Source organism: Mastacembelus armatus, chromosome 15 (assembly GCF_900324485.2).
Source record: "Mastacembelus armatus chromosome 15, fMasArm1.2, whole genome shotgun sequence".
NCBI lineage: Eukaryota > Metazoa > Chordata > Actinopteri > Synbranchiformes > Mastacembelidae > Mastacembelus > Mastacembelus armatus.
In genome coordinates this window covers 9,350,360-9,373,631 of record NC_046647.1, presented here as the reverse complement: position 1 = coordinate 9,373,631, position 23,272 = coordinate 9,350,360, and the positions used below count along the sequence as shown (strand labels likewise).

The 23,272-nt window shown below is 39.1% G+C and overlaps 1 protein-coding gene across 1 annotated transcript; it reads right to left on the bottom strand.

The window, feature by feature from the left end:
• Positions 1 to 1,178: 1,178 nt before the first annotated feature.
• sptlc3 (serine palmitoyltransferase, long chain base subunit 3) lies at positions 1,179 to 21,746 on the bottom strand. The gene is made up of 12 exons (XM_026309903.1): positions 21,470 to 21,746; positions 19,436 to 19,627; positions 18,482 to 18,636; positions 17,492 to 17,640; positions 13,715 to 13,839; positions 11,960 to 12,053; positions 10,009 to 10,114; positions 8,565 to 8,784; positions 5,977 to 6,103; positions 4,107 to 4,242; positions 3,054 to 3,183; positions 1,179 to 2,915 (listed from the first exon to the last, which is right to left on the bottom strand). The coding sequence occupies exons 1-12, from the start codon at positions 21,560 to 21,562 to the stop codon at positions 2,826 to 2,828; spliced, it is 1,617 nt and encodes a 538-aa protein (XP_026165688.1). The 5' UTR covers positions 21,563 to 21,746; the 3' UTR covers positions 1,179 to 2,825.
• Between the last annotated feature and the right edge of the window lie 1,526 nt (positions 21,747 to 23,272).

Genomic DNA, 23,272 nt, shown 5'->3' with positions numbered 1-23,272 from the left:
CAAATACAGTGTTTGTTAAGGCTGATCAATTAGGCTCCAAATAGGTGTAAAACATGTAAATATTCCTAACCATCCACTGATGAGACTCTTTGTCTTTGCCTACATTATGCTCCCCGTTAACAAGTAGTTTCTAGTAAACAGTTGTCAGTTCCAGTCTTACGTGTTCCAGATGCAGTCCATGTAAATCTGTCCTTTGTCTACTTCACTTCAAAAATGCCTTTCCAGAATAGAAAAATCTCTTTCTAAATGGAAAACAGAGCAGCGAGGATGGCTTGCCTGCTTTGGACTCAGTGGTGGACATCAAAGGCGTAGCAGAGGATCCCCCTTCAGAATAGCAGCTACATGCCATTCCAATAAGTGCAGTGTATTTGGATCTGCAGTTCAAAAGAGGCTGGTGCAGGCCGGCAGGTCTGTGGGGCCTTGCCACCAGTAGTCTGGTTGCACAGATGTTTTGAATGCCAGCGCACACTATTTGCCACTTCTGCTGAAACTGAGGGCAGTTAGAAGTGACTGGAGGGAAGACATGTGCTTCCCACGTTGCCTGACAGTCTCACTATATGTTGTCACTTTGCCTCACTGGCCAGTTTAAAACTGATGCCTCTGGAGTAGATTTTAATGATGCCATAACAAAATCCATACAAATTTTTGACAAAAATGCTGCCTTTAATAATCCACCAGAAAGACATATTAAATGAAAGCATAAAATATTTCACCAGTCTTGTGAGAAATAATTATTTCTTATGACCTAAGACTGAAATGGCTTGACATGAACATACAATAATCATGTCAAGTGTCTGTATGGAGAAAGAGCTTTGTCCAAATTTGTCTGTTTTGTGTCTGCTGACACCCACTTTGTGCTTTCCTTTCCAAAAATAACGTCTACGCAGTGAACTGAAGTAAAGCACAAGATCTATTAGCGTTATATTTTTCAGGTTTAGGGTTACACAAGGTTTCCATTAGCTGAACTACATAAATTTATTCCCCAGAGTTCATTATATTTGGTTACTTAAATATTTGGTAAGTGGTGTTAAAAGCAAAAAAAAAAAAAAAAAAAAAAAAAAAAAAAAAATCAGCATTGGAAAAAAAAAAAAAGCTACTAATATAATTTCATGTTCAAACATAATTTTATTCTCAAAATTCATTCTCAATTATGACATTCATAGTATAAGCATTTTCTCTGCTGTGCAAACGTTCACAAATGTAGGTGGTTAAGTCTCGGCAAGTTAGCGTTTGCCTTTTTGCCTGCCATAATGACAGGAGAGATTAGTATTTGAACACTGTGGTATATTTGAGAATAAATTCAAGCTTTTGAGTTTTTCTTTAAACACATGTCTTCTGATGTAAACCCACAATTACTTTAATAATGTACACAATTAGACTAAAGGTGAAAGTAAACACAGATTAACTCCAGATGTCCTGAGTACGACAGTGCGCCCCGGTGCAACGTTTGAGGCCACCTTTTCCCACCTCCTCCAGATCTTTATGGATTAGTATTTTGCTATGACCTCACAGATTTGAGGATTAAAGAAACTGTTGTCTATTGTTTCTGGATATAGGAGCCAGATGTTAATATTTACTTATAGAACAAAGTGATTCACTATAGACTATAGATTTCAAGAGTTCTGTCCTTTAGGAGAAATGGGAGTTTTTTCCTTAATTTTTTTTTCCCCACATCATTTCTGTTTGATGTTTATTTACCATGTCCTTCGTCAAGGATTGCACATTGTATTTTTATTCCATCTGGTAAAATGTTATCACTCCATTGTTTATTTGGAGGAAAAAAAAAAAAAAACACAAATCTGTTAACATCCCAAGGGCAAACAAGTGTCGACTAGACCCAATCTGACACATTGTGAAAACACATTTATCATCTCTATCTATAATCCTTCCTGTGTTAATCAAATGATTACTCCATACCACGAGAATTTAAGAGTTCAGTGCTAATTGCTGGGTTAGGTTTCTATTGGCTCAGATGCTGCATACTCTGCATGCTTACCTTCACAACTGTTATACAGTTCGTGCGTGAAAGAAACAGCAGGTCTTTATAACATCAACAATTAAGCTGTTAAGACTGGGTGAATATGAGCAGTCTTGCCACAAAATAAGCCGTGACACTTTTTTATTCTGCATAGTGGTTGTTCACATTTAATTGCATGTCAAAGAAGTAACTGCTCCATAATCTATTATTTATAGGAAGGTTATCCTTTACTCTTGAGATTAAAGTGGTGTTAAACTGAAGGAATTTTTATAAAAATGTTTCACTATGGAATGCAATAAAGGCATCTTTGTCATCTTACAGGCACGAGTAGTGTAAATTGCTGTGTGTCAGGAAATTAACACAAATCCATAGTGAAGGCTCAGGATTTTTAGAAACTTTTCATTTGCACATTTATTCAAATCTCCTTTGACAAAAAAAACATGTTTTTTTAAAAAATAATTTTAAATAATGAAAAATAAAAATCCATACTCTACATCTGATGTTTGTAAAAACTGAAACAACTACAAATCTTTTATTACACCATACCTGAATTTGGGACCAATACAGCAAAGCTTGTGCAATCGTTTCATTCAGGTATAAATATGTTCAGAAAACTAGTATTTCAAAAGTTTGTATAGTCATATGAAACAGTGTTCTGTTAAATCAAAATGTTTTGCAAACATGTAAAAAGCAGCTGCCAAACATTTGGCCCCTTCTCTGCAATGAGACATGACTGTTGCCCTGCGCTGTGTGTTTATAGGTCTGCTGTGGCACAGACACTCAGAGTTTTGACACTGTGAAGTGAAGGTGTCAAGGGTCATATCAGCTGTTCAGCTCAACGTCTGGCTCATTCGTGGAGGTCAGGCTGAGAGGAGTATTTCCGCCGTGAGAACTTCAGACAGAGAGTGTCTCCCACCTCGTTCATAAAGTGCAGCACCTTTAAGCCCAAAGAGGATTCTCAGACCATGTGTGTTCATGTTTGATTCACATGAAAACAATACTATTCAAAGCCTCATAGAGGAATTTCAAGTTGCTAAATTACTATGTGTGTGTGTGTGTGTGTGTGTGTGAGTACCTGGTCCAGCATAGCTCTGGTATGTGCTGCAGACAAACAGAAGCGAGCTCGGGCCTCTGTGATGGGCGTGGCTGGAAAGCCAACTACTACCACACCAATCTTCCTCTCCAGCATTTCTCGAGCGAAAGCCCTGGTCAGCAACAAAAGAAAAAGAAGCCAGTTTTAGTATTTATATGTTCTAGGACACAAATGAAAAAACTAAATTATTTGATTGTTTACTACAAAAACTTCTCTGACTGAAGGAAACGCAGCCATCTCTAATGCTGTTAGATTGCCACATGCTACGCCACCTCTCAGGATCAACAGTGATACCTCTGCCCTATGAAGTCACTGGTGCACTATGCACTATACAACATCAAGGACAACTGACTGCATTAATGAATCAGGGAAAACATGGACATCAATATTTTTCTTACAGAATACATGACTATACAGTAACACATCTGTAGCTTTTTAGTGGTTTGAAGCCTCCAAAATGCTCAGTGACCCCACATGTCGCCTCAGAATGAAGAAGCTTTTGGGTCATGATATTAAATTAAAAAAAAAAAAAAAATCACAAGGAATGTTGCACTTTCTGGCTTATTCAAGTCCTTAATTATCTGGTTGGGATGTGCGGTATTGATTATTTAGGATCAAAGAATGATTTTACATTTTGGTGGATGGATCTATTTTGTGACAATCTGGACAATTTAAGAGTTAAAAAAAATATATTCTATACATATTTGCACGGCTTGGATGTTACAGTTAAGAAATGTTCTTTTAGCTATGGACTAAAAATCAATTAGATCTCAGATGGATTATAAGAAAAATAAAACAAAAAATCTCTGTTTTTCAATTTAATATTCAACAATATCACTAGTGAAATTCTGCCTTTTTCACTCCCTGTCAGTGCAGATGAAAACCAGTACCTACTCTGAAGAGTCTAGACAACTTATTCATGGAAAAACCAAGGAGTGTGTATATTAAACTATTGTTTCAACATTAGGCCAAGCATTTCCTGTTAAACGTGCTCTACTCCAAAAAGAGGAAAGGTGAGAGTTTAACTGTACTTACACCACTTTTCCTGGCATGTAGAGCAGGACTGGAACCACAGGTGAGTCATCATTGCCGTAGAGGATGAATCCCATCTCCTTCAGTCTGGCCCTGAAGTATCTTATGTTCTTGGCCAGTTGGCGAATCCGTCTAATGCCTCCGATTAAAAGAAGACACCACCAGATGTACATTAGTAAAGCACCAGCTAACTGCCTTCCCTGCATATTTCCACTGTCCCCCCACTGGGAGGGACATCACCTCTCAGCAGTAGTTAATGTAGTGCCATCTCATCATGAATCCTGCACCTCCATCTGGGCCCTTCCAGCCTCCCTTATGAACTTGCTCTGATTAGAACTCAGCTGCAGCAGCAGATGGTTCACTGGGTTTGCAAAATGGATGTGATGGATTTCATACAAAATGAGTGGCTGTGCACTGCCATTGGAGCATAGCCATGACTAAAACTGAATATAAATAATGCTTAAGTATGACATACATTTCCAATAAATATGTCAGAAAACAAATCAAAGGCACTAGAGGTGGTCTGCTCTGCAAACCACTTGTGTTCCTTAATGATGTGAATCGCTGGGGAGCCTAGTTGTTCCATGGCTGGAGAAAGGTTTGGCATGGCCCAGCCTTGGAACACAGCTCTGTTTCCCCCTGATTACCTGGAAACAGATTGGCAGCTCTTTCAAAGGGATGTAAAAGAGCACTTTAAATGCCCTTATCACAGAGAGAGAGAGAGAGAGAGAGAGAGAGAGAGAGAGAGGGAGAGGTAGGAAAAAACATAACATTCATGCATCTGCCAAAGGACACAGGCGCCATTTTGTAAATTGTTCCTCTTTGCTAAGAAAGAGGCCAAAAACCAACACACAGAGGTCACACACCCTCCCCAAAGAAATCATATGAATATGAATGTGTGTAGATGTTGCTGTCTGTCAGCGGTTTTCTCCATTTCAGCTGTTGCCACCAGTTTGCTTTAAAGTGCAAAATTCAACATCAAAGAGACAGATGAAAAATGAAAGAAAAAAAAACTATAAGACATACATGCAAATAACAGAGAAGGTTTCTTGTCTCAGGGGGATTTTATAGTGTGTGGATGGAAGCTGGAGCTGATATTTTGAAAGACTGCACTGTTTGTCGGGTTTCCTCCCCTCTGTCAGACAGGTCAAGACTGATTTTTCCACAACAGCTTTTTGAATGGGCTACGTCAGACACAAAGCATGTCTAGTTTGGAGCCAGATGAAAAAGTTACTCATCGCTGCATGAAACTACAATAAACCTCAACCTTAAGACACTGGGCTTTAGTTCCTGGAGTGATTAACAAATTATAACACTCTATATTTTTCTATGCCACACAGTTTACATGGCTGCCCTTTTTTTGCCTCATGGTGCTCACTTTAAACCCTAACTATCTGTCACGTACTTACCACTACACCACATGTAGTAACGCTACTCTAATATTCCTGCTATTAAAACTACTACCAGAACTACAAGTATAATAACTCAAGTAGAATTGCTCTTGGCGGTATCGCAACTTGTCTGGTAATGACTACTTCCCTGCCCTAGTGTCTGATGCCATTAAAGCTGAAACTCTTCAGACGTACAGTGTTCCTCAGAACACACACATGAAAATGATTTCCTCCATGTTAGGGTCACATGTGTTCAGGGACCCCCCCCCCCACCTCTTACCACTGCAGACCCCTGTAATTGCTACCACATTTTCTGACCAAGCAGCTGTTTATCTTTCCCTGCAGGTTTGGACTTACCCCTAATATTAACAGTGGTGCTGTCCTCTGTGTATGGTATGTTATCATTTCCATAAAAATTACATAAAGGGTGTAAAAATTTTTTTTAAGTCAGACGTAACACTTGAATACATTCAGCTACTCACCCTCTGTGCTCCCGTCATTTCCCATGATGCACTTGATGGCACGTATGATCTGCTGAGTGACAGGCGGGGACATCGCTGTGGCATAAATTGCGCTGTGAGAGTGATTACGCAGATAGTCCACCAGCTCCTGCAATACGGGACAATGTGTCACACAGGTGACTATACAGTATGTTTACAGTCCATTTTCAGATCGTCGACCTAACATAAATGTGGCCCTGCACTTTTCTTTCAGCACCACTAGAGAGAGCTCATGTATAGTCAACACCTGAGAATCAATTAAAATACCTCCAGTTGTTTTAATTTTCTCTGTTACTACTCTTTTCTGTTATTATTGACTCTAAACAGCTCTGGGCTCTTTTCTGTTCTCCACTCAGGAGGAGCCAGTTTACTAATTTCAGAAAGAACAAATGCTCAGTACTGTAAGTCAGAATGAACACTGCTATGCTCATTATTCCTAAATGTCAACAGGAGATTAATTCTGGTGGTCTTCAAGAGAAGATCAGGCTTTCAGGAAACCGATTCAGTCATGGGTCCCTGGAGCACATGTGTGTAAGTGGTCTGAGGCTTGGAGCTGTGACGGGGCTGCTGCTTGGTGGCTGTGCAGTGTGAGGCGATGACACGTAGCTGGAGATGCTGTCTAGCCACCATCTCCACACACAGCCATCTGTCCCCACTGGGTGACGGCTGTGGCTTCCTCACACACACGAGGTGAAGGGATTTTAGGGGAAAATGCTCAAATCGAGGCTAAGATCTCTGACACGACCTGACATCTGTTTTTGTTTAAGACGGGATTTTCACCACTATAGGGCTGCGCAGGATTTCTGGGCGACTTAGATAAACCAGTTAAGAGAACATGCCCAAAATCCATCTCCCGTCTGGGGCGTGGAGTGACAGCTCAGAGTGTTTCCTCTGCCACACTGTGACCACAACACTGTGACCACAGAGTAGGAGTGGTGCCAGAAGAGCACAGAACACTTGTGCATACTTGGTGCTTCAACAAATATATTTAATAACCTGATGTATGTGAGAACCAGGTTTTGAGTAAAGGGTTAATGAATAAAGTTTCCTCCATACAAGATTGAAATGAATTATAAGGAGCTTGGAGTGTATTTAGTGGGGTATTTATTTTTAGTACTCTCATTAAATAGCTACAACATGACTGTTTTCCAGAACACATCTGCGGAGCCTTTTGTCGGTCAACCGAATCCACTTAGTGTAGGATTTGGGGGATTTTGCCACAACAACAAATATGTCAAATCTAAAGGCTTTCTCTCTCGTTTCCTGGCTGTTTCTTTCAGGAGTTTACTACGGCCAGCTGTCAAACCAGGCACAGTGTTCATACTTCAAACATTATCATGCTTGTTAAAAGTCAGCCTGTTAAATCTGGAGCGCAGTTCCGACTCCTGCCACAAGAAGGGGCTGGCCCTCTGCCAGCTTTACCTTCTTATTATGGCAGAGCAGGGCTGAGCTGACATGAAGCAATGGCAGGAAGGGTCTCTATGAATATCTAACTCAAACAACATGGCCATTTCCTCTGTTGCTTTCTAATCAACTGCCACTAAAGCGGTGTGGTTATGTACTGAAGTGTACTTTTTAATAGAGTAAAAGGGATTTACAAAGGCCTGGAGTCGCAGCAGAGCGAACATTTGTTGGACACATGAGAACGAAGAGAGAGGTGGGGTGCAGTGGAGTGCTTGTGACGTCTTCAGAAACAGATCTAGATAAACTGTAGTTGAAAATACTTTGCATGATATGTTTTTAACCTGCTCTGGAGACAAATGTGTTAAAAGTAACACATTATCTAGCAGTCTGTTTGTTGTTTTTTTTTTTCAGACTGGCATCTTATCCAATTCTTACTATTAATTCTATCAGCATTTGTGCTGAAATTTATTTTGACACTGGGAAATTTCTTTTTGCATTGCAACTGACTAGTTTCTTCCTGAATAGGTCTGCTTACAAGTTCAGTCAAGTGTGTGAACTAACAATATGGAGAGAAATTAATACAATAATAATGATGAATGGTAGTATATTTACGAAAGCCATGGTTGTTAATAAGTGTAATAGCACACTACAAAATACAGTGTCCTTTGTATTAGCTGTTGTGCTTTAAGAGGACAAGTTGATGCTGTTTGGAGTCTTTGAATGGTGTGCTGATGGGGACTGCCACTGCAAATTTCAGATCTGTTAAACGTTTGAAGCTGCTCTTTTGGGAATCTTCATTTATATGTTACGATGCAGTGTACATTGTCTTCTCATCCTTATTCAGTTTTATTCATTCAATTTTCTATCTTGCTACTCTATTTAATGCATATTTACATGTCTTCATTATGTATTTCTCTTATACCTTGTTTTATTTGAAGCACTTTTGAGTTGCCTTGTTAAAATGCACTAATCAAATAACCTTGTTCTTCTTCTCTCTCCTCAAATTTTCTGTATCTCTATACTGAATAAAATAATGCAAGGTATATGACACAAAGCAAAAATTTCATATAATTGAATACATTCATAATGACAGAAGTGTGACATGAATGTGGCCCATGAATGATTAAAGGAAAACTGAAAGAGAAATTTCAAACATCTGCAGAAACCTTTTTTCCTGCGATGTAGCCTCCAGCGGCCCCAAAGCTCTTGGTGAAGGTGCCCATCATCACGTCCACATCAGCTGCATTCACACCAAACAGCTCGGTCACACCCCGCCCCGACGGTCCCACGGCTCCAATACTGTGGGCCTCATCCAGGTACAAGTATGCTTTATACTTCTTCTTCAGGGCGATGATCTCAGGTAGTCGCACCACTGAGCCCTCCATGCTAATGACAGAGAATCACACACAAAATACAGTTACAAGAGAAACAACAAAGGCACATATTTCATCAATTGTAATCCAACATCTTAAAGTGATTAAGTTTAAAAGGAAAAGAATCTGACCCTGACCTCACATTATCCACTGTAGCGCATCTGTATATCTGTAAACGCATATTACATAATTTGACATGCACCAATCTTCCCAAAATCTTTCTGCTGGCCTGTTTCACTTTACCTCTCTGATGCAAGCCTTTTAAGGCTACAAAGGGACAGCATGAGTCAGTATATGGCTGAGGAATGGAGCAATCCCAGACCTGCTATCCTTGCTATGGCTGAGAACGTCTGTAGTCCAAATGACATAAGACAGGATTTCACCAGGACCTGTGAGGAGATTAAAGGCAGGGCCGGTATATATCTAAAGCATGCTAACGCTTTGTCTGAGTCTTTTGATGTTACGAGGAGCCAATAGAGCATTGCATCTTTCAGTGGCCGCATTTCTCTCCTACATCTGAGCCTGACAGTAGACATTTTTGCCTGATAGGGGCAGTCTGATAATGTGCAATTTAGTTGTCTCTGAAATTGCCAGGATAGTTGTGGAACTAATCACTATATTTATATCAACTGATGGCCATGTTCAAGGTTTTCTACGTTTTTTCATGAAAGGGTTATCATAAAACAATTAAGTAAACTACACAGCTGACTGAATTAATGTGTCAAAGGAAAAAAATAACATACTCAAAGCACAATAAATATGTTGCATTTGAGTTAAGAAGGACTGAAATGTAAGGCATGAGTGCAGGCAAAAAGAGGGATAAAAGGAGAAAAGAAAATGGCTGTGACAAACAGTTGGAGCTGGGGGTGTAGCCAAGTCAATCTCTGTGACTCCATTTGGCCTTGATTTGGAGCTAATGAGCAGATGGAGAGGGTCACTAAGACTCTGGATAGCTTACTGCCAGGAGAGACACACAATACCTTTCTCCTCTATCCAGTAATCAAACAGCGCCCAACCATAGACACATGTACTATCTATTATTCAAGGCCAGAGAAGGAAACATTTGTAAAAGACACTATTACAGGGACGGCTAAACATGAGGTGAAAATTCATTCTCCTGAGGTTACAAATGAAGATTTCTACTTGAGTCTGGTTAAAAACTCTGCTAAAGACCCAAGATATATGTCTGTGAGAGAGCGACTATAGTAATTTGGATTATGGGTTGACAGTAGCTGACCTATAGATGCCTTCTACCATGATGAGGATCTTCCTCCAGGGCCTGTGGGTTCGAGGCTGCCCTGAGCAAATTGCCTCTCTTAGCATCTTTTCCAGACTTTGCATATCTGAGACACACGCACACACACACACACACACACACGCACACACACAGAAAAGAGAGAGAGAGAAGGGAGACAAACCAATAGTGAAAAAGCACGCAAAGTTCAAACAAATCCTCCCAATCACAATCTAGTCTAAATTTAAACTATTTAAAAACAAAACAAAAAGAACTTTACACAGAGTATCATTTTAAGTTACGCTTTAGACTTATACTGGAAAATCACATACAAGTAAACACTTTATAAGTACAAAACATATAAGGTAATCACCATAAAGTGTAGCAAGACTCAAATCACATCTTTCAAAGAACACTGACTAAAAGCAAACAGTAAGGACTGGATTCATTTTGGCAGGGCAGGGAGTAAAAAAGTTACATTATCTGACAGAAACACCTTCCTTAAACGACACACAGAAAGTATCTCTGTACTCTGATGTTAATCAACACCTGCAGTTTGTTTATCAGAGAGGATTACTAACTTACTATATGTGAATTTGGCTGAAGTTCTACCCAGTCTGCATGACTGTTTAAAATTATGATTTAAATTTTGGCCTCTGCAAAACCATTTCCCAGTGGCACTTAGAGTTTATAACAGCTACTGGCGACGCTATTAATGAGCCTCTGCAGCACACCAGCAGATGGCAGTGTTGAATAGATGGAGTTAATGAGGAGCATTATTATTATTATTATTATTATTATGACTGCAATCCAACCATATTCACTTTAGCAGTGAGCAAACCTGTCATAGCTAATAATCTGTCAGAGATGATTGATACTCCTGCCGCAAAACACAAAACAGCACATGCTTTCCTAATCAAATCACTTCCTGAAGCTCAACAGAGCATTAGAGAACATCTAATGTTAATGTCAGTGTCAGCACTGAGGAAAACAGAGTAACAGTGAAATAGAAAACAACAGTGGCTTGCACTTTGTACAGACAAGAATAAGGGGAAGATTCTTTCACAGTTAAGCGGTGATTTAAGATAAGCTGCAGCTTCTGTGTGACCATGGTGAAGAGGATGTTATCTTTCCCTCTGCACAAGACACATGCGTACTTATCTCTGGTTGCTAAGCTGACTGGTATAACCCCCTGAGTAAATGATGGCTGGAGGTTTAGAGACAGGGAAGGGTCAACCACTCAGGTGCCTGAGGGCTCTTTGCCTTTAGACAGACGTCTGGGATCTGCTTGGAGGACCCATAACTAACTCTGCTTGTACCTGTCAGGACAAATTTTCTGCCAGAGGACTGTCTCATTTGTCCTGTCTCCTGAAAGAGCGGGGGATGTTTCCAGTGCATGCACATTGAATCACATGTATCATTCATGCCTAATAATTCTCCCGTATCATCTATTTACAATATGTAATTTAACAATATAATAGAGAACAGGTTAGGTAAGATGACATTTTCATATAAATATCTTCTCTTTTGCTGCTGGATAAAACACAGTCGTGACTGTAAACTGAACCCATTTCATTAAAGCCTTTACATTTTCGGCTCTCAACACAGAATGTTAAGTATTTTTTTCCTAGGGCAAATCCTGTACTGCACAGAGATGTGTTTCTTAAAGCAGCAACAGTTTGGAGTGAGCAGACAAAATACATGGAAATGTGAGCACTGCTTTTCACTGTGCCTGCACAGAGAGAAATTCAAACTTCATCAACAAACAATCTAAGGACAAAAATGACATTGTGGTCTGGAAGATACGGGACAGAAGCGATGAATGTTCACCACAAATTCTGGCACAGTAAATTGAACGAAGACTGATTATAACTTAAAAAGGGCTGTGTTTTGTATTTTTTGTCAGGCAGAAGCAGGATGACTTATGTTCAAATGAACTAGTTTATGCACTTACTGTTGTGTTTGAAGACCCTAATGGTTGCTCCTGACAATCTGGCCCCTAAAATCAGAGATGTGTGATTGAGCTCGTCGCTCAATATCAAGCAACCCTGAAAAAAGGCAGAGAGAAAATAATCCAAAACTTTCAAAGAGCTTCAATTGCAGCATAATAGTTGATTCACATCTTCCTGCCTTGTTGGAATCAAAAATGTCTTAAGATCCATACAATATTCCCGCATATACATAGTCTTTGGATTATTAATGAGAAAAGGAAATAGAGACTGTATGATGGTATTTTGGATTCAAGGTAATAATCTATAGTTATAGTAGAGGGCCAATTACGTTCTCCTCTGGGTACACAAGAAATTAGCATGTAAGCAGTAAACACTATCAGTAGTATAATGATATATGGATGAAAGTCATACCAGCCTATATAATTAATGTTTTCTGAGAAACTGCTTGTTTTTTATGTATCTCATTTATCTGTGTTGTGTTCTGTCAGTCGACATGTTCAAAACCCAGAACACAGATCTTGCTGTGAGGCAACAGTGCTAACCACTGCACCGTGCTGCCCTTTAGGATTCATTTCTTCCATGTCTGATGAAGCTCTGACCAAGACACACATCTGTGATCATAATAGGGAATATGGCACTTCACATTCCAGCACATTAGCATATGAAGCTCTAAGCATTTGACTGCATTAGCTCGAATCAACCCTTGTAGAAGGTATAGTGTCACCATCTCACTGACAGATACCCTTGGTTGAGCCTGGGGTCCAGCTGGCCTGGCCCCTTGTCTACCAGCAGCTGTCACTCTAATGCAGCTCTGCCTGTAGAGCAAAGCCTGTCATGGTACAGCCTGTCCCTGTAGGATAGAGTTGGCAGTGTGGGTTGACCCTCTGCCCCTGCAGGGTTACCTTGGGGGATGCAGCCTAAGGGTCTGCTAGACCTCTTGAGCTGCATAAATGACCCTGTTTTCATCACATAAACCATCAACCTTCCTTTCCTCCTGTCCAGTCCAATCACACGTATTCATGCAGTGTGTTGCCCCCGGTAACCCATGGCAGTCTATGTGAGCCAGGCTGCCGTGTCAACAGGCCAGAGTATGGGTAACCATCCCCTTGAGTGGTGCTCTTAATAGAAGCTATGTATGCCCAGAGCCTCATCCTTTCGGCTACTGTAACGTTTAATTATGATTTTAATTAACAGGCCTGGATCAGCAGTTGTTTTCAGTTGAATGTAGTTGACCGTTTCCATTAATTCAGGCCATATGCAAGGAACAAAAGCTAAGCTAATTAGATTCATTTCTAATGCAATGTGAAAATTACATCCATATGCAGCAGGATTTCCCATATACAGTGTGTGGGATTCAGCATGCAAAGTGTGCAGTTGCTTTACAATGTTTCTTTTCTGAATTTTAAAGTCAAGGTCTTAAATTGTTTTTACCTTGTCCTATGATTTAGACTGTTTGCATTGTTCAATATGTCGTCACTGTTTTCATGTGGTGTTCGTGTTTTTAATCTCTGTAAGAAGAGTCTGTTTTAGGAGAGTAGGTTGGACAAGAATTGAAAGGTTGGTGATTCGATCCCTGGCTTCTCTATTTCACATGTTGAAGACTCCTTGGGCAAGACACTGAAACCAAAATTGCCCCTGGTGGCCCAGGACAGCATTCTGCATGGCTGCACTAGCATTGGTGTGTGAGTGAGTGTGTGGGTCGATGAACAGGAAATATTGTAAAGTATTTATGATTATTATTAAAAAAAATCAGATACTTTGCCAACAAGTGCTGGAATGTTCATTGAGTTGGTGGCGAAACCCATCCCAAAAATCATGGAGGCCTCTACTCCAAGGAAATTGGCCACAAGTTTCTCCAGCTCTTCATGGATGCTCAGGTTACCTACAAGATAGACATCATGAAAAGGATACCATCCCCTGAGAGATCACTGTATCCGCTAGTTACATAGAAAGAGACTTAAAGACTATGAGCACACCCAACCTCTCACCTCTCAGTCTCTGGGTATTTGAAGAGATTTCTAAAAATTTAAGGTGTACCAAATTTATAGATTATTTCATATGATCTTTTTTCATTCTACGACGATATCAAAGCAAGTCCTGCAAGGTCCAAAGTGGTTTTGCAGCACAATTTGGGACAGAGGTAGTTGATTATAAGCCAGTGTGACAGGTGAAGTCCAGAATTCATTTAGATTGTAATTCATCAGATTGTGATCTAACAATGCTTTTTTTTTTTACTGTAGAGGTGCAAGAGTAGTTACCAGTTACTGCACTATAGAGTTAAAGTTACTCAATTAATACTCATTAGCGATGCAACTAATGACTGCTGTGAGTAAAAAGGTATCTGCATGTATTCAAACATACAATACAATACAATCATAATCAATCATTGAAAATCTACACAAAATGAAAACATATTATCTGTTGTTCAGTCCAGTCCGACTCTGTGTGACCCCAGTGGGGTTTTCTTGGCAAAGGATACTGGAGTGGGTTGCCATTTTGTTCTCCAGTGGACCATGCTATGGGCAATTTAGAGTCACCAATCAATCTGATATAAATGTCTTTGGACTGTGAGAGGAAACCAGAGTACCTGGAGAAACCCAATGCAAGCAGGGGGAGAACATGCAAACTCTGCCGGGTTTTGAACCAGGAACCTTCTTGCTCTGAGGCTACAGCACTAATCACTAATCCACTGTGCTGCCTACATTTTTTGAGTTACCATCAAAACGAAACCTTGATTACGTTGTGCTGCTATTCCTCATGATAAAAAGGTGCATTAATTGCATATACATGGGATACTAACCATCGTGGTAGTCAAAGTCAAGAACAATCAGTAACCACTGAGAGCAGGAATTAAAGAGTTTAAACAGTCTGAATGTTTCAGGAAGGACTGGAAAATGGGTTTTGAGTAAAGCAGCTCTGTCTTTATGGTGATTCCCCTCTGTTGCTTTCTATCAGGCCCTGAGCCAAGTCAAATCGATTCATACATTTCCTCAACCACTCAGGCTCACAGCATGTGCAGCTTTTTTAATCAGACTACATTGGCATTTACTCTCTTTATAGAACATTATACTTGGCCATGGCTTCACAGTCATGCCATGCCTTCTTATTGATATGCTGCTCTCATAAGGCTGCTCCAGGTCTGGATTCTCTTCAGGTTAGGTAAAAGAGAGTGTAGTCTTCATTAGAGCTCACTCATGGGTTAGCTGAAATAAATCTACACTGCCCTGTGTTATTAAATGTGGTCACCTGTCCTCTGGATTACCAAGGTCACCTTCCTGTTACCGCAATCAAAGCTTGTTGATGAGTAAGCTAAATAACTATTGCCAAGGTTGTAAAGTGTTAATGTGGACAGACAATAAGGGTTGTGCTTGCCAACCTCACAATCCGACTACAAAGAATATACAGCAATGTGTGTCTATTACAGTAAAATATTTACTATGTTAATGTTAGTTACTTTTAGCATTTCTTTGAAAAGTTGTCATTCGGCGGGATGTATGATATTATTCATTTGAATGCAGAACATCTCACTTCCCATATGTTAATGATTGCAAGCAAAGTGTCCTCACAGCAAGCTAACCATTAATACAATACATGAATGTGTGACATGACTGTTTATTTACAGGGTGTGCTTCCAGTGCACTTTGTATCTACATGTTCATTTCTATTTAATGCAAAAACTCCTGACATTTCACTCCTACCTATCAATACGGTAATAGTAGTTGTAAGAGAATGATTAATACTTTTTCAGAAACTTTTAAACTCAACCTAAAATCAGCTTAAATGGTTTTATGTGTTGCTAAAACGCTGCAGTGAGGTGTGCTCAACTGCACAAAGCATCGATTAAATCCAATAATTGATCATCATCATCAATCATCAATAATCGAAAGAGGCAAACAAGCAAAAATACGTAACAAAAGGCAGAAGCACTTTGATGGTTATGCAGTAAAGACTTTATTCCACTCTTAAGAAATGGCAAAATACTGTGCTGCATAACCAACAGCATTTCTATCTCTTTACAAGTGTTTTTGCTTATTGGCTGTTTTCATCTCAGCTGAAGTCTACAGTGTGTACAAAAAATCTCTAGGAATTGACCTGGCCTAATTTTGAAAATATATGTTAATGGGGAAAAAAATAAAATAAAATAGGCATAGAATTCAGTGCAAAAGCTAAGAGGACATCAGGCACACAGAAAAGAGTGAAGTGGGAAATAAGTATTGTATAAAGAGTTTTTTAAACCTGAATTTTGTTTTAAATTAACTGAGTGCAGGAAAACTCAATAAAAACACATTCAAAATCAAAATGTTCATTTTGAAGAATTTATGTCATGTATCACCACTACAACTTGCTGCATTTGAACTAAAAGAGTATTGATGATAGGGTCACTCTACTACAGAGACACAATTTTTTAAATAATTGATGCTTAATAAGGCCCATGGGAGACATTATTGTTATTCTTAAACTCTCTCAGTGAGCAATCAGAAACACAGACTACCCAGACAGGGGGAAAACTGTCCCATTTTGAAAGAGAAATAAACATATAAATAAATCACACAAATGAATAATGGACGGTGTGGAGTGCATGTGGGTGTGTCAGAGGCACTCTGACAAACATATGTATAACTAATGATCCCATGCCCTTCCTTTAATTTTTCTGATTTTCTCTGTTCTTGGCATTATGTTGATACCATGCAACACTATGCAGTAACTCAACTCACTGTGAGCCTGCACATCAGCTCACCCTCTGCTACTCTGCAGTCAGTAGATATACAGCACAGTGGTGTGAAAGTGCCACAAACTTACACTCACTAACCAAGAGAAACTACTTTTATCAAGTGTGGCCTGTTCAGTGAGCTCCACAAAGTTTCTCCATAAGCAGGTTTTCACCAATAAACACACAGCTGATGGAAATTCATCAGATTTCACTGCTCCAACAGTGATATGAACATGAGATCTCAGCACCAACAGTCACTTAAACACCACCAGAGGTCCAGCTGAGGTTCAGATGAGGAAACACCAATCAAAATTCATGTAAAGCCATAGATCCTTGCTGTTCTAACACCATCACATACAGTATATTCCCTTTTCATTCGTGCTTAATGGCCAGAGTTTTTGATAATGTTACATTCCACTCTATCATTACCCCCCCTCAGTGTGGACCAGTATGTAATGATCTCAGCTTATGCTCAAATGGTACATTATTTAACAAAGACTGAATCATTTATACAACATTGCGATCACTGAAAGATAATTATACATGGGGCCAGAATAATTCACCAGAAAGATAATAAATGATGGCATGTGTGACAAGGGAGATGAAGTTTTATTTCCAGTTTGATACTCAACCTAGTCATTGTCATCATAATCTAACAGAGACTTAAGTAATAGAAGTGCATATAAGATATTTAAAGCACTGGAGTACAGCGCTCCCATACAGCCCCTTAAACTTCAGTTATGACAAGAGAATTTTTCTCCTTATGATGAAAAAGATTGCCCTTATTGCTAGCTTCACAACTGCACATCAACCACAAACTCACCTATTTCCTGTCTTGTGCTGCTTACTCCAACCCCATACTGATGTGTTACATCTGCCACAGTTTTCAGGAAATCAGTATTGTTCTCAGCAAAACCAAGGTAGTTGTAAGAGCCCATGTTGATGACATTGTGTATTGTCTTCCCAGTTAACCTGCAGTAATGCAATGCAATAATATTAATGTCATAAACTTATTTCATTGGTTGATTTTGTTAGATAATGGATGGATGGATAGATACATTTGTTATGTCCACGTCTTTGGACAAGTACTCATTTTATCAAGACTCATGAGGTTAATAGGATAAACTCCAAAGGTAACACCATAGTGAATAAACAGGGAAAAGACGAAAATTGTTGCATTTAGGCGTGTTCAAGTGAACATCACACAAGTTAAAAGTGTCAGCCATAAGTGTACATCCCTGCTGTACGTCATCACAGTTTTGAAAGCATTTTAAGAGAGCTGCTCCATTTCATCAGCTGACCTACTTCTCCTCACTGCTCATATACCCCTGCACACTGCTATAAAACCCATCCACATATCTCTGTATCCACATTTCACCACAAAAGACAAGTTGACTGCCCTATTTCTGCTTTTTTACAGTCACATTAAACCTCTTTAAACATGTAATCCACGCTTACCCTTTGCAGATTTATAATGTCATATTCCCACCCCATGGCTGTACATATTCCTATTCAAATTATGCTTCCTGACCATGTTGTGTATTAAAGAGAAATCTTAACTGTGGTCTAGATACCAAGAAGACATATCCCCACTTATAACCAATGTGTTTTAGTTTCTATAGAAAAGCTTGACTCATCTAATTAAATCTTGGTTGTTTAGCTTCTAGCACCAGAAGAGAGATCCCTGTGTTCAAAAATAGTGCTGGAGTAACATTTGGAACTTCTGCAGTGCAGTGGTACAGTTTATATGATTATGAGCCTACAGTGTATCTCATTTACAGTATGTGTATCATAAGCGACTGGTTTACAGTACCTGAATGTCCAGTTGTAGTCATCAGACACCCTCTCCATCAGATCAAATACAGGTCCTGGCAGGCTGCATATAGGACGGTTCCAGTTGTCTCTTACCCTCATGTATAGGTTTCGAGTGTAAAAGTTTTCAAAATCTTGATAAAGTGGAACAAAATCCTAAAGACAGAAGTATTTTCATCAACTTCACAGCGAGCCAGTATTGGGATGTTACAGAGTGGGGGAACAATAAAAGCAGGAAAAGTGACTTCTCAAAATGTGATCACACTGGTCACATTAAAAGATACCCAAACACTTGAGGAAAAACAGAAAATCCATGTTAAAGCTAAAGGCTATGAAAGAAATGTTGAGGTGAATTATAGGAACTTGACTGTGATCTAAAAAACAAGGACACACAATAGAATCTTTACAGTCAGAAGTGGCTTTATTTCATGAAGTGGCTTTTTGTATCCTTCCATCCATCCTATTGTGAAGGGATAAAGCCAATCCCAACTGACATTGGGCGAGATGCAGGTTACACCCTGGACAGATTGCATTGCATGGCTGACACACAGAGACAGACAAACACTCACACTCAAATCTAACTATATTAACTGTGATTTTTGGATTTAAGAAATGAAATCCTTTTCAACACAGTGGTTCTTATGTTAGCCGTATGTAGAATGTAAAGAACAGTATTAAAGACAAAACTTGAATCCTCTGAGATTTAATTAGGTCTTCAACAGATATCCTCTGTGGTGTCCTGTCTCATGGCAACATTATAGTGCACGGAAACATGAAGGCAGACACCAAAGGAAAGTTTAAGAGCAGAAATGCAAATAATAAGGGCAAAATAAATTGTGTTGTCACTCACTCAAATGCATTTACCTCTTTTCCAAAAGTTTGTGTGTATGCATGTGTCTGCATTCAGTGTTTTTACCTAACATTACATTTATGTTTGATTACATATGCAACCTACCTTCTGTTCCTGTCTTTCCTGAGCAACATGACATTTCTCTAAATCCACAGCTCTGAGGAAATCTCTGAAGTAGCCAAAAAGGGTGACAATACCAAAGCCCAGGTATGTCATCACAGCCACGTACATTGGCGCCTGTTCAAAGGACTCCTGGCTGTGCTGCCTGGAGGCAACACTCATCCCTGGGCCATTTTTCTATACAACAAGAGGCCCACATAAGCTGTGTTACATTGCAGATGAGACAAGAGAAAACAATACCATTTGAATAATGGTGGCTCACTTTCAAACAAAGGGTTGCTGTTTACACACCAATTAACCTCAAATACAGGACAGGACACAGACAGTAGCCTCCTGCTACTCTTACAAAAGTCACATGCAATTTGTTCAACACTGGAGAATTAAAATCTGGCAGCCTACATGTTGTGATGTTACATCGAATGAAAGCTACAAAATATTGTCACATAAGAGGTAATTTATGCACACTGATTTTGTGTGTGTATACCAACATACATCATAATCTGTACCTGAATACAGGCCTCTTCATCAACTGTGTGATGGAGAGGCAATTTAGGCTTGAAATATTTCCAGGCATATTTCCAAATTTTTAAAAGTACAGTGCTAAGAGTCTTTAAGAAGCAGAAATCACATATAAACAGCATAATCAAGATTATAAAACAGAAATGTGGCTATTATAGAGATTGTAAAGTACTTTATAAAGTGAAAAAATATATTAGGTTTAGCTAACATTTCTTACTTCTTCTACAGATAAAAGGATGCAACTTTCACAAGCATTTACAAAAAAAAAATCCTAAACTATCCAGTGGCACTGATTTCAAGTTGCATGGTCGCTGCAGTCACACAGCTAGCATCTGTTATTTAGAAAACCTAAATTATAACCTAAGTGTCTGCTGTGCTGTTATGAAGCCATTTCTACACATCTCGAGCAAAAAGTATTCTTACCACTTCACAATGATAAACATTTCTCAAGTAGTCAAAGATGGCAGCAGGACATTTTGAAATGTTGAAAATAATAATATGAATATGTAATGTAAGTAATGATACTGTAGAATAAATATATAGAAACATAAACATGAAGTGTGAATATTAACATTAAAAATATAACTAGCATCAACATTAAGAAACTGGTGCAGATTTTGGCACCATGTTGTTTGACGCCATGGAGATAGCGTTATGTCACTTCCGGCTGCCATTTTTTAAAAACTAACTGCTGCTTGTATGTCAAATTAAAATGTAGTCGCCCCCCCAGCAGATGGATGTTTTTTAAGCATTTTCACAGGAATACCTACCTATGGAAATATCTTCAAGTAGCAGTAACAGATTTAGAACCTAATTCACAGGGTTTTTTTAAACGAGCGTAGGTTAAATAAAAAGGCAATTAGCCAAAGTTCGCTAGCTAGCTAACACTGGTACCTTAGATATAACTAGTTAACTAAGTTCATTTCTCTAAAGACCACACTGTTAATAGAAATGAATGCACCAGCGAACTCGTCCTGAAAGTCTTGTCAAACCACCTTACATTGGCTGGGTAAGTGAGGAATGTGCAGCTGCTGTGTGCTTTTGTTGAAGGTATTCATCCTGAGTACAGTTTTGTTTGGCGAATTAAAACAGTAGTTAGCTCACAAATGACAAATTTGGTTATAACCAAATAATGTTCTGTAAAAAGATGGACGTCACATCGTTTGTTTTTGATATGCTAACATTGGCGTACTTAGCTACTTTTAATCACGCCCCGCCTATTAATTGCATGTTATCTACAACAGTATTGTATTGCTGCAAAAAATAACTATTGTTGCTCTTTAACTAGTCATTAGGTGAACAGGCTGGACTACAAAGTATGATTACGTCACATAGGTGTTTCAGGTAGAGAGCTCCAATGAAAACATTTCCACATTCAGTCTAGGGAAGTAGCTAGTAAAATACCTGCCTCACGGACCTTTAACGCTAAACCACTTTAAACACCGTCATGCACGCTAATTTGGTGCACAAATATATTGTTGCAGCGGATAAAAGACATACCTCTGTGTTGTGATTTTTCTTTACATCCTCGAATTGTAGTCCATTCTGATTCAGATGTGTGCTTATGTTGCCGCCAGCAGCAGTTCTTGACATATTTCTACAGCGACTTTCTCCTCTGTCAGGTACAGCCGGTGTGCTTAACCAAGTTAACTTCCTCCTCTTGTCGCCTCGGTTCAGCCTCTTATGAATTGTTATTCAAACATCGCGTTAAATGCGTCCCTTAAAAAAAAAAAAACAGCTAACGCTTCAGTTATCTCGCCGTTTCGGTATCATGTAACTAAATATGCCAACTCCCACTTCTCCCTTATCACAAAGTGAAACTTCCGAGCTCAGTGAAACGCCCCCCACCCCACCTCCTGCTACCGTGCTAAAGTGGTTTGAGTCCTAAAATAGGAATTCTCTGAGTTTCGTCTTCATTTCACTTTTCTTTGGTGGGAACTGGTAAGTTTCTCAAGTCCTGAACTTAGCCCTTGCACTTTTATTTATTACTATGATTTTTAGCTACAGTTTTTACTTAGATTTACTCTCAGTAAGTTATTTTTACATGCAAAGCATATGACAAGTTTTTGAAATATGATGGATTGTTGCTTAACTAGGAACAATATATATATAGTAGTTAAAAATAGATACACCTCTGACAACTAGTCTTAACCTACTTACAAATGAATGCGTCAGTATAAACCATCAAGTTCAATAATGACAGTTCAAAAGTTCATCATGTTAAAATTGCCTAGGTATTTTTAACTGCATAGGCTTACACAGGTGTTTTATATTGTCATTTGTTCAGCTAATTTGAGGTCAAGCAACTACTACAAATTTTGCACTAATGATGTGTATGAAAATTCCATTTATTTTAGCCTTATCTTTGAGTGTGCTATGCCCCATGGAGTTAAATTACTAGTAAACATTAAATTGCATCATTGACAGTCTAATCTAATTACAAAGTAATACTACTAGTCTTCACAGTCACATTACAGAATTGTTTATGCGTATGCACTTGACACTGAGACAACTTATTTTAAGGCTACATACACCTAATTTGACATAAAAAATAGCTGAAAATGTGGCTATACAATAATATAATGTTATATGGTCTTATTCTTAATACTGAACTTTTTTAAGCATGCACAGGTCTGAGGTCAGACTCAGCTTCATATGGAGCTCAGAGGATGTCAGTGTCTGGCTGAAACCCCCCTCAGGAAAGCAGATATTTATTAGCACAGGGGCTTGAAGTCATGCCTTTTGTAAGGAATATATTTTCTGATTACAGCTTTAAGCAACACCATGTAACAGTCCAGTTCAGAGTAATGATACACTTCGCATATCCTACAGCTACTGTATGATTATAGCATTGTTTTTGTAGAACAGTGGTCTCCAACTCCAGTCCTCGAGGTCCACTGTCCTGCTTCTTTTCCATCTGTCCCTGCCCTTGCAGTTTCTGATCAGCTGAACACAATCAGTGGCGCTGAACACTAAACACAAGTAATCAGCAGTGGGTAGGGCAGGGATAGTTGGAAAACAAGCAGGACAGTGGACCTCTACTGGAGTTGGAGACCCCTGTTGTAGAGCATAGACACTTTCCTGTGTCAGAGCAGGTGTGCTACCATTTGCAGTCACTGCAGTTAGCCTAATCTTTCTAGTTGATGATTAATTTGAGTGTCATAAATCAGATACACTGTTATTGGCATAGGTCAAATCAAAATACTAGCAGACTTATATCTGTATGTGGAAAGTTGACAGATTGCTGTCTGCCTGCATTGTTGAGATTTTTCCATCTGGGCATCCACAAAGAGATTGTGTGTT

Coding starts and splice junctions, on each gene's coding strand:
- sptlc3 (XM_026309903.1), bottom strand. CDS start 21,562: ATGTCAAGAACTGCTGCTGGCGGCAACATAAGCACACATCTGAATCAG. Junction 18,637..19,435: donor AGGAAAGACAGGAACAGAAG/GTAGGTTGCATA, acceptor TTCTGTCTTTAG/GATTTTGTTCCACTTTATCA. Junction 13,840..17,491: donor CAGCACAAGACAGGAAATAG/GTGAGTTTGTGG, acceptor TCTATCTTGTAG/GTAACCTGAGCATCCATGAA.